General features: G+C 44.0%; 1 protein-coding gene across 2 annotated transcripts in view; it reads right to left on the minus strand.

Moving 5' to 3' along the window:
• Positions 1 to 1,621: 1,621 nt before the first annotated feature.
• FAF2 (Fas associated factor family member 2) overlaps positions 1,622 to 15,606 on the minus strand; it is a 52,733-nt gene continuing 38,748 nt past the window's right edge. Inside the window, exons 5-11 of one of the 2 annotated variants that reach the window (XM_019756096.3) lie at positions 13,998 to 14,136; positions 12,302 to 12,387; positions 12,112 to 12,203; positions 9,965 to 10,142; positions 8,492 to 8,663; positions 7,763 to 7,906; positions 1,622 to 2,444 (exon numbers count right to left, since the gene is read on the minus strand). In XM_019756096.3, the coding sequence (XP_019611655.2) occupies positions 2,262 to 2,444; positions 7,763 to 7,906; positions 8,492 to 8,663; positions 9,965 to 10,142; positions 12,112 to 12,203; positions 12,302 to 12,387; positions 13,998 to 14,136 (994 nt within the window). In that variant the 3' untranslated portion in view covers positions 1,622 to 2,261. The remainder of the gene's footprint in view (positions 2,445 to 7,762; positions 7,907 to 8,491; positions 8,664 to 9,964; positions 10,143 to 12,111; positions 12,204 to 12,301; positions 12,388 to 13,997; positions 14,137 to 15,606) is intronic. The other variant, XM_074313442.2, reaches the window with a different exon arrangement.

The raw sequence follows: 15,606 nt of genomic DNA on the forward strand, positions 1-15,606 counted from the left end.
TCACGGAGGAAAGGAGATGGCACCTGGGCAGCAGCTCTAGGGTTGGCAGAGACAGGAATGGGGTCAAGGTGAAGCAGGGCTATTGCAATATGGACCAGGAAGGGGCGTGTGCTTCAGAAGCCTCTGGAAACCTACTGAAGTAAATGCGTAGGCTGTCACAAGAGTTGTACCGACAAACACAGAAAATGTTTCACATTCTGGCATCTGACCTCCTTCGCTGAACAAGTTATCAAAAGGCATGAGGCTGAAAGTGCACGTTGTAGAATAAGATGCAGATTAAGGAAAAACATTTACAACTTCCCAAAGAGGTGTGGGCAAGACACGTAGCACACTCAGCCTAGCGAATCTCCCCCCCACCCCCATGTATTGCCATGGGGAGCAGCTGTGAAATCAGGGAGGGAGGCTCTGTGAGTTAAGTGGAAAAATTCCTCTTTGCATAGTTGTCAGCAGGAAGCAGACTTCACACAAGGTTGAGTGGAGAACACGGTTTATCCTGGTGTTTACTCCAGACACATTTCATCACAATAGACAGTGATTTCCCACTCATCTGGCCTTGGAACAGCAGGAAACAAAGTGGAAGAATAATAGGCAGCCAGGAGCAAACTTAAATTGTCTAGAGTTGGTGTTCTAGACACTTGTGCCAAGACCCCTGGGAAATTCTCAGGCTCCCCAGGAGATAGCCTGCCCCAGGTGTGTACCCCAACCCCTGAGGATGCAGAGAACAGCAGCCAGGTCACTGCGAGGGCCACTGAGAGAGGGCCTCAGGTTTTGGTTAAGCAAGAGAGAGGGCCTTTGGAGACCACAAATCCCACAAGTTATGCTTTATCTTGACAGGAACCCCTAGCCTCACAACATGCTGGGAACTAGGAAGCTCAGTAGTTTGCAGTGTCCTGGCGAGTCCGTACCAGTCTAGCTACGGAACACTTTGGAATGCTTGTCAGCTCAAGCTCGCATCTGTTAATATGTGGCCTGACCCACTGACTGACCCATTACCATAAACTCAACCACAAACGAGAGACATCCAGAGGTTAAAAAACCCTATTACTTCCACACAGCAGTAGAGAAAGAGGATACAAACTGCTTCCAGCAGGCGGCTGCATCAGAAACTGCAATCTGTCTTCTAACTGTTCACACAGGCTGCGTTCTGTCTTAGCTTCCCTCAGGGCCTCTATTTTTCTGTCCTTAGAACACCACCACCACACGCCACCGAGACAGGCAGGGCACTCACGTGGTTCTGCTGGCCCTACCACAGGCCCTGCAGATCCTTTGGACAGGTACTGAGCTTGGCAAGGCAGGGAAGCCCAGGGCTGGGCGGGAACAGCACGCACACGTCAGAAGAGGAATGAAGAACTGCTATCCTTTGGTTCAGACCCCGTAATGACCGGCTGGTACAGACGCTGTGGAAAAGCTGCAGTCATGTGTACAGGTCAGTATACACAGAGCTCACATGGCACAGATGGGTATCTGAGCATCACAGCCTTTGCTGGGGCTACAAACCCAGATTTCCTCCCACTGCTCCAAGTGGGCTGCATAGGTGGCAAGAAAGGACAGCACGAGTTGGACCAAAAAGAACAACCTCCCTGGGTAACGTGAGAGGGGCAATGGCAAAAAGAAGCACAGACCAGCCCACGCACCTTTATTCACTCCTGTGGGCTAAGGAGCCCAGGGCATGAATTCATGGGTTTAAGAATTGGCTCTTTATCAAATAAAGGAAAAAGAACATACACCTCTGTCAGCCTCATTCCTTTGGTCAATACAAAGCAACAGAAAAAATGGAAAAGTTATTCATAAATTGTGGGAAGTTCAAGGAACATTTCCTCCGCTCTGTGCCTTCTCTTCCCTCTTTTCTCCAGACACAGGAGAAGCAAGTCCTTGGCAGATGCTGCGGTCGCTGGTCGCTGGAGGCTTTTCACTTTTATTTTCCACAAAAGCAAGAATGAATGAGAACTAGTGGGAATGTCCCCTTCCCCCGTTAGGGCAATGGCTGGGTTGGAGGTGAAGGGTCTCCTATCCCTGGAGGGGGTGTGCTGCACAGGCAGTGTGGACAGTGGGCTTGCCGGCTGCAGCGTCCACTGCTGACCGCGCACGGGCGGCGACCTCGCGGGCAGCATGGATTCTGATCCTTCCTTAGGATGCAGCAGTCTTTTAAAAAAAATATTGTATTATAATAATAATAATATGAATTTCTCTCTCTCTTTTTTTTGTTTTGTTTTTTCCACTTCTTTTAGGGATTGGGGTGGGAGGGAGAGGAAGAAAAAGTGTCATTCGTCTGTTAGGTCCTGAACAAAGAGAACTTCTGTGTGGCTGAGTCCGGCCTCCTGCAGCGTGGGCGGGTTGGGCCACTCCTCTGAAGGGACGCAGGGCAGCACCCGCCGGGGAAAGTTGGCTTCAATCTGGAACTTTTCAGGGCTTTCTTTCAAGGAGAACAAGAAGTCGTGGATTACCTGCAGAGGTCAGATAGAAAAAGAAGGGCAGTGAGAAAAAGAGCCCCCCCAACCCCCGTGAAACCCGCAGGATGACTGAGACATGAAGTAATCACACTGCACTGGAATTCTACTTTGAGGTCTTTCCACTTCAGTGCAAATTCCGAGGGCAGCTCTTTTAGGGCATTTATTGTGCAGCCCGTCGTTAGCCTTACTCTGAACTGATTCATCTATTTCTTCTTTGACAACTTGTATGATATAAAGTTAAAAAGTTTTTACTCAGAAATTATCAAAAAAGTTATAGATTTTTTTCTGACCCAGCTGAGTGAGCTGCCAGCCTGATGTCCCATCATCCCAGAATACTTGTGCATGTCTTACAAACAGGACAATCTCCTACATAACCGTAACAACCTCAAAATCAGGAAATTTAACTGATACATTTATTACCATAATATAATAACGTATATTATTATTCAGGCCCCATTCAAGTTTCGCCAGTTGCCCTTTACAGCAGAAAAAGTCCAGTTTACAACTGTGTATTGCGTTTCGTTGTCACATCTCCTAAGTTTCCTCCTTAAACCTGGAGCAAATCCTCTGTCTCTCCCTGACTTCATGACCTTGACACATGTTCAGATTCCCGGGCAATTATTCTGTAGAGTGTCTCTCAACTGTCTGTCACAATTAGGTCCCAGCTATGCCTCTGTGGCCGGAGTCGTGCAGATGCTGCTGCACGGCACCCATGGCCTTGTTCAGGTGGATGACACTTCTGGTCGGTTCCACTGCCCATGACATTCACTTAATCGTCTGATTAAGGTGGCACCGGCCAGGCCTCTCCACTGTAAGTTATTCGTGTCCCTTTTGTAATTAACTCCGAGGGGAGGTACTTTGAAACTATGGAGACATTCTGTTCCTCAAACTTTCAGTTTATTTATTTATATTACTATACTCACGATTTCCTATTTCATTCAGTAAGTTATGATGTTATAATCACTATCTATTTCAATGTTCAAATTGTTTCAGATGGAGTCAGAAGGAGGAGTCCATTCAAGCTGGCTCGTGTCTTTCTGACATGTCTCCATTGTTCTCTGAATCATTACTTGCTTTCGGGCACAAGGTGTCCCAGCTCTGGAACCAGCCATTCCTTCAAGGAGCCCCGGTATGAACAATGGTATGAAAGCCACCACCTAGGTGGTAGGTACGTTCACTGCTATTGGGGTGTCACCGTGCCCAACACGCTGGAGGATGTATGTATACACTGCACACCCACATCCACGTGCCAGGTTGCTGCAGAAATTATTAGAGACCAGGAGTTCACCCCACCCCGCCATGGACACCCTCCTCACCTGGTCTGGCTTTAACACCCCAACCCAGCCAGGCCACTTGGGCCCCGACTTCTCTGTGCTGGGTGCCCCGCATGTGGACACCCTCCACGTGGACCTCTCCTCTGTGGGAATGCTCCCCTCGCCCTGCTCTGCCTCAGGAAAGGCACAGGTAAATTCCTAACCAGATGTAAGGCAACAAGGAGAACTCACGCTGCTAAAACTTCAAATGCAGACACCTAGGCAACAGGCCACCTTTGTCCTCTCTCTCTCAATACACACATTAAGAAGGCACACTCGGGCAGGCCCGGTGGCTCAGGCGGTTAGAGCTCCGTGCTCCTAACTCCGAAGGCTGCCGGCTCGATTCCCACATGGGCCAGTGGGCTCTCAACCACAAGGTTGCCAGTTCAATTCCTCGAGTCCTGCAAGGGATGGTGGGCAGCGCCCCCTGCAACTAAAAATTGAACACGGCACCGTGAGCTGAGCTGCCGCTGAGCTCCCTGATGGCTCAGTTGGTTGGAGTGTGTCCTCTCAACCACAAGGTTGCCGGTTCGACTCCCGCAACGGATGGTGGGCTGTGCCCCCTGCAACTAGCAACGGCAACTGGACCTGGAGCTGAGCTGCGCCCTCCACAACTAAGACTGAAAGAACAACAACTTGAAGCTGAACAGAACCCTCCACAACTAAGACTGAAAGGACAACAACTTGACTTGGGGAGAATAAATAAATAAATAAATAAAAATAAATAAATAAAATCATTAAAAAATAAATAAATAAATAAAGTAGCTTTCCAGGTCATTCAAAAAAAAGAAGGCACACTCTTCCTTACGTACCATCTATTTCTAACAGACTCTGAGGGATGTGCTGCGAAAGCAATGCTAGCCTCTTTCAGGTCAGTCCCAAAGATGAGGAACATGCCGTGCAAGCTATCCTTATTTGGAGAGGATCTATTTCTATTTTCTTCTTGTTCCACCTGTCATAAGTTTATCTCCCTCTGTGTGAAGCGGTCGTTCCTTCTCGTCTTAAACTTAATTCCATTTAGAGCTATAACTCTAGAATTTAAGAAGTAAATCCACGGTCCTCTTACCTACTTCATTCATGATTTTATAAACTTCTCATTTATTAGTGTATCAACATCAACCATTCTCAGTTCCCTTCTCTGACTCTTTTCAATTTCCATTAACATTCATTCTCCTTTTTTTCCCCTGAGATTTATCAATTAGACTTGCACCACGTGTTCTTGGTATGGATCCAACATGGGTTTTATGTAAGGGCGAAATAATATTTTGTTTCCTTTTCAATCGTTCCTTGAGAATACAGCAGTCCCCTGTTATCTGCGGGGATACGTTCCAAGACCCCTAGTGGATGCCTGAAACCACAGATAGTACTAAACCCTACAGATGCTGTATTTTTCCTATATATACATATGATAAAATGGATTTCATGAATTAAGCACAATAAGAGATACACAATAACTAGTAATAAAATAGAACAATTGTAACAATATACTGTAATAAAAGTTGCGTGAATGTGGTGTCTCTCTCTCTGATGACCGATCAGATAACCGAGAACGGGGCTGGGAGCACAGACAGCATGGATATGCTGGACAAAGGGATGATTCACGTCCCAAGTGGGACAGAGCGAAATTTCATCATGCTACTCAGGACGTGTGTAATTTAAAACTTACAAATTGTTTGTTTCTGAAATTTTCCATTTAATATTTTCAGACCACAATTGATCGCAGGTAACTGAAACGCAAATAAGGTGGGACTACTGTACTCAACACTGGTACAAAACTGGCATTTTTTGTTACCGCTGACAATGGGCTAGTATCATCAGGAAACAGATGACATCCCCTCCAAAGGTCTCTTCTGGTTCGCAATGGATAGAAAAATGAGTTCTGGGCTGAGTATAATTTGGATTCTCTCTTATATGCATCATGTAAGAGAGTCAGCTGCCACTTTTCTGCCCACTCATGGGGCCTAGAGATTTTCCTACAATTTATCCTTTATCTTAGCGTTTTACTACTATCAAGAGCTGAGCATCATGTGCAAATTGACTATTTCACTAAGCTTTCACTCCTCAAGATGATGACGGGCAGAGTGCATAGGAAGACGACACAAAGTCTGCAAGAGCACTAAAATCTATAAATCATTATACTTACATATACAATGTTGTGTCACTAACTCTATGAATGCTAAATTAGAGGCCAGCACTGCCTCCTTTACCACTGGCCTCCTTTACCACTTCTTTCCCATCTCTGAGCCTCTTCCCCACTTATGACAAAGTATTTTTCAGTCTAAGGTTTGTTTTTTAAATAACTTTTACTGAGAACCTATTTTAAAGCCTTCAGGGATTAATGGTTAACTAATGGGTTGCTTTCCCTTTGGCCAGAAACCTATTCTGTTCCACAATACTAACCGATTTTCCTCCAAAACTCTCGAGAGGATAAGTTTTGGTTAGTTTTTCATATACAGAAGGAGAGTTTGGGGAGCAGAAGCCAAGTTCTACAGCGAAATTAGTGAACTTGGCTGCAAGCTAAAATCCATATGCAAACTGGAAGTTAGGGCACACAGGGGAAAGGATATCATTTAGTAACCACCTACTACACGGTAGGTACTGTGTGAAGCTCATTTTATCCCAATTAAAAAATCCAAAGTTAGAGATGCGAGCACCTTCCCCCAATATAAAGAAACTCGTGAGAGGTAAACAAATAAAACGAGGAAGCTATTTGCTTCTCACTCATCAGGATGCCTCATAACTTTTTACTCTATATTAGCTCTTTAAGTCTTACATTCCCTACTGGATAGTAAACTCCATGAACTCCAGAACCATGTCTCACCATCTGTATAACGCCTAGAGGGCCAAGCACAGTGCCTGACATATCTTCAGTTTCAAGTTATCAAAGGGCAGGTTATACTTCCATTTTACAGACGGGCGGTGAGGCCCTGTAAAGGATTCTGTAACTTGTCCAGTGTTCTCCCGTTAAACACAGGAGAAGTTATGAATGTGCTACCCAACCTCACTTGACTACAGTGCACCCTCATCTCTTTTCCATTATGCAACTTACTCCTATTTCCAGTGATCACAGAAATGGCAGAACCTACTGTAGCTGTAAATTTGGAAAATCAATTCTCAATATAAACAGGAATTTCTTGTAAATGCCTAATCATTATGTTGTTTTGTACACCTGAAATTAATAACAAAATACAAGTAAATAAATAAAAGAAACAACCCAGAAATTTCTTTTTGGTTATAAATACCAAAAATAAGTTAGCATTTGAGAATTTATGATGAACCAGACACAACGTTGAACACTTTACATACGAACTTAACCCTAACAACAATCCTACTAGAGTGCCTATTACACCTGTTTTACAGATGAAGAAAACAGGCTTAGAGACGAAGACAATTGACCACATCGACTGATTCATACCAACAAGGAAACACATCTAATAACCCTGGAAGAATGAGAATTTCATTTTCATTCTGTGAGACTTTAATAAGAGTCTCTGGTTTTAAGTACCTCCTTATGGAATGACAAATGATATTTATCTATGGATGCCGGATATACAAGGCAGCCACACATAGTGGGGCTTCTCATGGGCCAAATTGGGAAGGGAGAGTGACAAGTGCAAGCGAAGTGTACGTGCACAAATATTCAGATGTATGATTCCAGAGCTCCTAGGTCAGTGGAGACAGATTTTTTCCTCCATAGCAAGGGGCTCTGTGATTCTGAAGCCAGTGCAAGACAAGTAGCATGGAAGAGCCTCCCACCTCAGACACACACGTTTTGTGGGATTTCTTGGCAGGCACCTTTTTTTCTTAGCAGAGCTCAAACATGATGGAAGAAAATCTTAATACTGCTTTGAGCTCACAGCACGCTTCTCTCTACACTCCCGTTCCTCCCTGGTTCGTCAGAGCAACAGATACACTAACAACGCTCTAGCGATTCCTTACCAGCTTCCAAGTCTACAGGCCAGACTCTACATACACTTCACACAACTTAGGGGTCCTTACTGTCAGAGACTGTGAAAAGTGGAATCGTCTCTCGACTCGAGAATCGTTGGGTAATTTGAAAATGATCTTGACACTTTCGGGGTCATCAGGGGAAGGTTCAGGGGGCAGGCACTCCAGCTTCCTTTCCTTTTCTTCCTGCAAATTCTGTAGAGACACAAAGTAAACGTGAGGCTATGGCTCCAGTAGAGAGAGGAAATATAGTCACCATGTAGGTCTATTGTGCAGCCCGAAGAAAAACTAATAACTGGTATCCTAAGAAAAACTTCTTGGCAAGAGTCAGAAACAACCTAATTCAAAGTACTACTGCATCACATATATTATTTATTGACGTTTAACTCTTGGAAATAAAGGGAATGACTAAAAGATACTGGCTATAATTCCAAGGTAATACATAATGAAACAAGATCATGAACGAAATGGCAAATGAGCTAACACTGGTACTCAGAATGAACACTTAAAAATTACTGCTGTGAATAAATAGCATTGTGAACTGCTTATTATTTATATTTACTTTTAATGGAATAGAGCTCTTTATCCTTTTATTCACTGTTACACATTTTTTAATTAATTTCTTTTTTAAATTTAAAAATACTGTTTGTGAAAATGTAGTAAATATCAAAACGGCAAGGAGAATTTACATCACCCACAATCCCACCACCTTCTAGTTTTTTCCATTCACACTTAAGACAACACCAGTTTGGGAGCCTTAAATAGACACAGGTCCCTTACCCGCCGCCGCCGTTCCTCCGCCAGCTTCTGCTGTTTTACCTCCTCCTCCTTCCGCCGCGTCCGCTCCCGCTCCTCCCGTTTCTTCCTCTCTTTCTCTTGGTCAGCCCTGAGAGAGGCCAGGTAAGCCTCATCCTGCTGCTGCCGCAGCACCTGTGTCTGGTTTCGTTCCTCCCTGTGGGCAGATCACAAACAGAGGAGAAAAGCAATCTCACAAAGCTCTAGGTGCTTTTTTTTTGTACTAATAAAGCATAAATTACATTTTTCACACTTATGGTAACATACATTTAGTGATGAGTTGTGTTGGGTCTATCTATCTGCTTTAGTTAAATGTCAAGTTTTAATTTTCTCCCCATCACCCATGAAATTCAAAGAATAGTTTTCACTTCATTTATTTTTCAGTCTCGCGGTGGCTTCTTCTTTGCATCCTTAGTTACATGACTTCTGTTCGGCTAGTCTTCAGATGGTTCTCCAGGCTGACTGTTCCAGTTTAGCTGTAGTTTTGGTTTGGTCACAGGAGGAGGAGAGCACAGCGGTGACCTACTCTGCCATCTTGACCAGAACTCTGGGTTTTCTTATATTGAAATTTTTGGGGGTAAAACGGTTGACAATCTTGGCAGATGACTATTTCACACTACCATACAGGATTCCAAAGCAGAGCATGGAGGAATCTGAACAAGCCATCTCTTCTCCCAGTTTAATTTGGCAGAAAAAGAAATAGCAAGCTTTTCCCTCACCCTTTTAACTTTTCAAATTACACTACTTTTTCTTCCCAATTCTCACAAAAGTAGCATAGTATTACTGTTATAAAATGATCATCAGATCAATTTTACAGGCAAATACCCCTTTAGGTTACTACATTTTTGTATACGTTGCTTTCATAAAACCAAAAAACTACATACACACATTTTAGAAGATTTGAAAAAAGGAGAAACATTTTATTTAGAATTCTACTAATCAAAGAGAAAACACTGTTAACATTGTGGTGTATTTTCCATTTCTCTCCAAAAAATTGTGTATGTATAGGAGTGTGTGTATCTATATAATTAAAATAAAATATACCAGAATGTTAAAAGTGGTGGTAGGATTATGGTGATTTTAAATTTCATCTTTGTGCTTTTCTGTGTTTTCCAAATTTCCTACAACTAATCCATATTACGTATACAATGGGGGGGGGGGGAGTTATAGCCGTTCCTTATTTTTTACATTTAAGCTCTTTATATCATGGCTTAGCTATTCTAAATGGCACAATATATATTCTTGAGCACACAGCGCTATATTTATTTTCATTTACATCTCTAAGAACAGATGATCTGATGGAGAGTTATTTATTTCAAAGTACATAAATATTTTAACACTAAATGGACAAGGCTTTTAAAGTTGCCTACAGGAGAGAAATCATGATGTGTGGAGCCCCAGGTCAGCCACCTGAATCTACAGCTGGTCTCTCTCAGTTCCAGAGGAACTCCCCTGTACCTTTCTAGGCGTTCTGACACCAGGTAAGTCTGGTTTGCATCCATGATAAAGGTCAGCTGATTAATGAGGTCATCAGGTTGAATGAGGCCTTCTAGCCGTCCCACCACAGTCATCCTCCGATCCTTCAGCATAATCATGGCCAGGAATGGATAGGTGTTCTCTCGTAAAGCCTGCGAGACTGACAGAAAGAAGACCCAATAGATCAAGAGCAGGACTTTGGCATAAAACAGATCAACTCTTAGAAATTCCACAACGAGCACTAGAGAATGCCTTCAATCCCAGCTGGAAAAGAAGGGACGTGCCATTTATTCTCTGCCTAACTCTTTCTCCTCTTAGTTTCTTAATTTTCTTTGGTGATGTATTTGTGTCCCTATTCCCAGGTAATCTGAACCTGATTCACAGGCTTTCCTGGTGGGGGTGTGGTTGTCATGATGATGCTAAGAAAGGCTGCAGAGTTCAAGGACAATGTCTATTTGATGGGTATGAAAGGCTCTATAAAGAATCTGGCTACTGCTCAGCACCACTCTTCCCTGTGTGTGTGGGGGGTCAAGTCTAAAGGGAACAAGGCTGCAAGTCTCAGCCTTACGCTACTGGCGCTGATCACCACCACCACCTTCTGTCTTCTCCTCTGATCCAATCCCGTCCTTTCATCACATCTTTTCTTACCCAGCAACAAAGAGCTAGCTTTTCTGTTCCAAAGGAGTTTAGAAAGTTGGTCTTCTAAATAACCAAGATTTTACCACAACAAAGTTTTACCTATGATTTCCTTTCGGTGTTTGAAAGAGGAGATTTTATCAGCTTCTATAACAAATATCCCTAGTCGCCTTCTGTCCACAACGCTCCACCCCCAAACTGTATTAAAATAGCACAACACAGGCTGCAAGAACTCATCCGATGTTTAAGAACCAATTAGGAAGAAAGACTCAGCTTCCTGGACGCAGGCAAAATGTGTGCTACAGCCCTAGTTCTCAGGCTGCAGAGTCTAGAAGGCTGGTACACACTCAGGTGCCAAGCAGTAAGTAGCTGCACAGGAACTACATTTTTCTTCACCGGATACCTTCATATCTGAGACTGACTTCTAAAAATACTTACCTCCAGTTCAGAGTTATTTTCAGCAAAGGGCTGAACTTTCTAAATCCCTATCAGCACTCAAGGTACTCAAACAACTAACTCACTGTGCAAGAAGCTCTATTAAAATGACTGACGGTGAGGGGCCGGTTCAGGTGGTTGGAGTGCCACTCTCCTAATGCAGAGTTCACCGGTTCGATTCCCACATGGGCCAGTGACTGCGCCCTCTACAGCTAAGATTGTGAACAACAGCTCTCCCTGGAGCTGGGCTGCCGTGGGCTGCCATGAGCAGCCGGAGCTTGGCATAAGCTGCCATGAGCTGCTGTGAGTGGCCAACCGACAACTGGCAACCGACTGCCTCAGCTGGGGGGAGCGCAAGGCTCATAATACCAACTTGGGCCAGGGAGCTGTGTCCTACACAACTAGACTGAGAAACAACGGCTTGAACCGGAGGGGCTGGGGGAGGCGGAAGAAAGGGGGAAAAAATGACTGATGGTGAGAATAAACTCAATAAAAAACCCTTTAAGATTAAAGGCAAGCTGCTGGCCAGGACTGGCTGATTTTAAGACTAAAACAGTGGTTAACTATAAAGAATGGGCGAAGTTAGGGGCTGGGTGGAAAAAGGGAGAAGGGATTAAGAAGTACGAATTAGCAATTACAAAACAGTCACAGGGATGTAACGTACAGCATAGAGAGTATAGTCAAATATATGTTAACAACCATGTATGGCGCCAGGTAAGTCAGACTTATTGGGGGCATCAGTCTGTAAGTTATAAATGTCTAACTACTATGCTGTGCACCTGAAACTGACATAATACTGAATGTCAACTATAATTAAAAAAAGAATGTGCTCGAGTCGGACAGACCCGAGCTTGCTCCAAAACTTGCTGACTGCCGGATCCCAGGCCAGGTTTAACTTTCTGAACCTGTTTCCTACACCATAAAGAGGTAATACAACCCCTAGCTCTCAGGACTGCTGAGAGGATTAAATGTGACAATGTATAGACAGCAATGTGTCTTTCCAGATCATTCCAAAGACACCCCAACAATCACGAGGAGGCAGAGGAAACATAACTTACCCCGGTATCCCTCAGGCTTGTTTGTGGAGCATGCCCAGAACAGCATCCTACTGTTTATTAGTGAAATAACTTCGGGCGCACAGAGCGTGTTGCTGTGGAGAGGAGTGAGAAGGACATAAGAAGCACTTTCTTACTGCAAACTCTCAGCAGGAAGGTCAGAGAAGAGAAAGAAAACGATCAATGCACAGACCGACAGAATTCATCGGAGTCCTGGTGATCGTCGCCGTGAAGATAAACCAAAAGAAAGCGAAGCTCCCGCTTGGCATCGTTGAGCGCCTGCGGGAAACAGAGGGTCACAAATTATGACAAGGACTGTACCTCGAACTTTGAGTTAGGTTAAGGGTCCTAATGGATAAAGCTACATATTTAGGAACAAAAGGAGAAATGCGGGGAAAAGGTGAGCAAGAAATCAGAGTCCTGGGCTCCTGCCTTCACTCCCCTGGCATTTTTCTCCCCACACAAAGTCCATGCTAACAAGCTCTAATGAAAAGGTTTTAGTGTTGTTAGGACTTAAAACTGTATCAGGCACATGAGAGTAGACAGGCTGACAATAAATGTCCTCAACAAATCACAGAAGTCAGTTGTTCCCATCGTCTAAAGGAAGATAAAAACAGGAGAGCCTGACAGGGAAAAGGGAGGTGAGAATTTTGCCACTTTACAGCTATGACATCTTTATAAATAAATATTTTGAAGATGACCCCAGGCCATACAGCAAGCAGGGATGAGGGACTGGGACCCAGAGGCATTCTAAAAAGCACTGGGGTTTAAAAGATCGTCAAAGACAAGGTGAGGGCCCAAGACTCCTGCATATGCTCTTGCATTTGCATAACCCTGAGCAGTTACATTAAGATTTCCTGAATGACCACTGGTGGTCTCCCCTCACGGTCAGAGCAAAGAGAATGCATGGTATGTGCCCATATCATTCAGTATCTCTAACACTGAGCACCGTGCCTGGCATACAGTAGGTGCTTCGTGCTTGTGGAGTCGGGTAGGAGCAGCCAGTGAGGGAGACTGACTATGAGAAAAAGCAGATGTGAGAGAATCAGAGCAGGAAGCAAGAGTAAGCGTTTTGCTTTTTCTCCAGATAGATGCAGGAATCCTGGAGGCTGCAGAACAGAACTGCCCTTTGGCCTATGCCCAGTGTTACTTCTACATTGTTCTCTGGCCAACTAGAGACATGCCCAACACCCCACAGAACTCTTAATTTTCACTCCCGGGGGCAGCAAGTCGAAGGTCTGTGTGGGTCGGTTGAACAAGATGTGCTGCCTTGAGTGTGTGGTCTATGCCCTCATGTAACTCTGTGGGGGATCGAAGAAGACTCTAGGCTTGACTCTCAAGGGTCTTCTAGTCTGGGACAGGAAAGACAGACACAAACAACTAAAATATGAAGAAGAGTGGGAAATTGCTATCGGTTTAAAAACAAAGCTATGAAAGCACAAAAGGAAAGATTACTACTTTAAATCGCAAAATTGCAAGGTAGGCCAGGGTCGGGCACGACAATCAGGAAAGGGCATAAGAAAGGAGTGACATGAGCTGCTTGAAGGATGGGCAAGATTTCAATTAGCAAAAATGTGAGGACGGCATTGCAGGTGGAGGGAACAGCAAAAGCAAAGGCACAGAGATGGGAAAGTGCAGGTCATTCAAGAAACGGTTTAGCTGGAACCTAGGGTATTGGGGAAACAAGTTACGCAGTAAAGACCTCAAAAAGAGGTGGGGATTAGATCCAGGAGGGCCCAGCTAAAAGGTTTGTTTGTTTCTTCTATAAACAGTGAAGAGCTATATAAGTTTTCTGAGTAAAAGAAGGACATGATCAGTGCTAGCGATCCTTCCCTTTGTGGACAGAGTCATATCGATAAATTGGCATCTATATGGTTTGTGGCACTGACCTGGCTGTACGTTCCCTGGTAGAAGACAGGGTGTGCCCTCCCATATTTCTCTTCAAAAGAGTGCATAAATGAAACAATGTCCCCAACGGGGTCAGTGACCCGGCTGCGAGGGTCAGGCCGTATAAAGCGAAGAGCAAACCTGGGGAGGAAGGAATAAAGATCACATGAATCGGCTTACTGCAGTGCACATGGAGGGGCCAGTTTGTAAAGAGTCCTGAACCAGAGCCAGAGGCAGGGCAGCAAAGGGGCTGGATGGTCTGGGAGCGCACCACCAAACCTGAGAGCACAGTCTGGCTCAAAAGCTGCAAAGCAGCCAAGTAGGGTTCCATCGCCTAGTCAAGAAGAATGCAATACTACTAGGATTATAAATTCCAACACCCGACTAAACAAATCCCAAGTGCCTTTCTGCAGAAAAATTTAGGGCTAGAAGAACTGGGAAAGGAAGACACAGTATCTAAAAAGATCACGGATCAAGCTGTGCCCCCAGACTTGTTAGAATGGCACTGTCTTAATACAAGGAGGCACCAGCCACATTGCTACTCAACTTAATTAAATGAGATACAACACAACAGAAACTTCAGTTCCCCAGTCACTCTGGTCACATTAAGTGCCCAACGGCCATATGTGGGCAGTGGCTTCCACACTGGACAGTGCAGTTCCAGAACGTTTCCATCCCCACGGGAAGTCCTACTGGATAGCGCTGGTCTGGAACCAAGTTCTGTCTCTTCCTGGCCGTCCCACTTGCCTTTCCCTCTCCTTTCTGTTCTCCTGGAATTATGAATTTTTAGTGCATACTCCCAAGCTATTCAAATTATGGACAAGAACTTGAAACCCAAACGTGCTGTCATGATTTACTTGCTCTTCAAAGGGGCAAGTAAATTCTGCTTACTGATTTATGGTGGATGGTATCCATGGGGGGAATTATAAAACTGATCTAGAGTACACTGGCCGACTTGGAGACCTGGAAGCTATTGTAAGGTTAAGGGTGGTACCACACATCTGTTTCTACGGAGCCCATCTTAATCACATTTGTAGAGCACCATTTATTCATCCTTTGGATTTCACAGAAGGCAATGGGACAGAGGTTTGATAAGTCAATGCGCTACATAATATTAAACAAGTTGCTTAGATGATATAGTTTTACATTAAAATTAGTAACACACTCCATGCATATTTTTTCCCAAGGAAAACAAACAATATTCATATACTTGAGGAATTTTCAGCACAGAAAAGGTGACTAAACTATGACGCTTTCCTTACTAAATCTTGAGCCAATTCCTTATCCCCTCAAATTCCCTGTGTGCACACAATTTCATTTGGAATTCCTCCTGAGTAATCAAATCAAATCGGTTGACACAAACATTCCAGAGCAAATTAAAAACAAATGTAAGAAGCTGTGTATATAGGGGAGTGGTTAGAATTCCTTTAGAAGATTGATGTTTTGATAACTTTCTCTGAAATTAAGTATTTTTGGATTATCTTCTTACTCTTTAAGTTTCATCTTGATAAATGAATGGATAAAAGGCTTTTTTGTTGCTCATTACAATATATTTCCATGGCCTACATAATTTAGGACAATCAGCGTTCTATAAAAATAGGTATGTCAACT

This window comes from Rhinolophus sinicus, chromosome 5 (genome assembly GCF_057876585.1).
Source record: "Rhinolophus sinicus isolate RSI-liver-muscle chromosome 5, RSI-T2T, whole genome shotgun sequence".
Classification (NCBI taxonomy): Eukaryota; Metazoa; Chordata; class Mammalia; order Chiroptera; family Rhinolophidae; genus Rhinolophus; species Rhinolophus sinicus.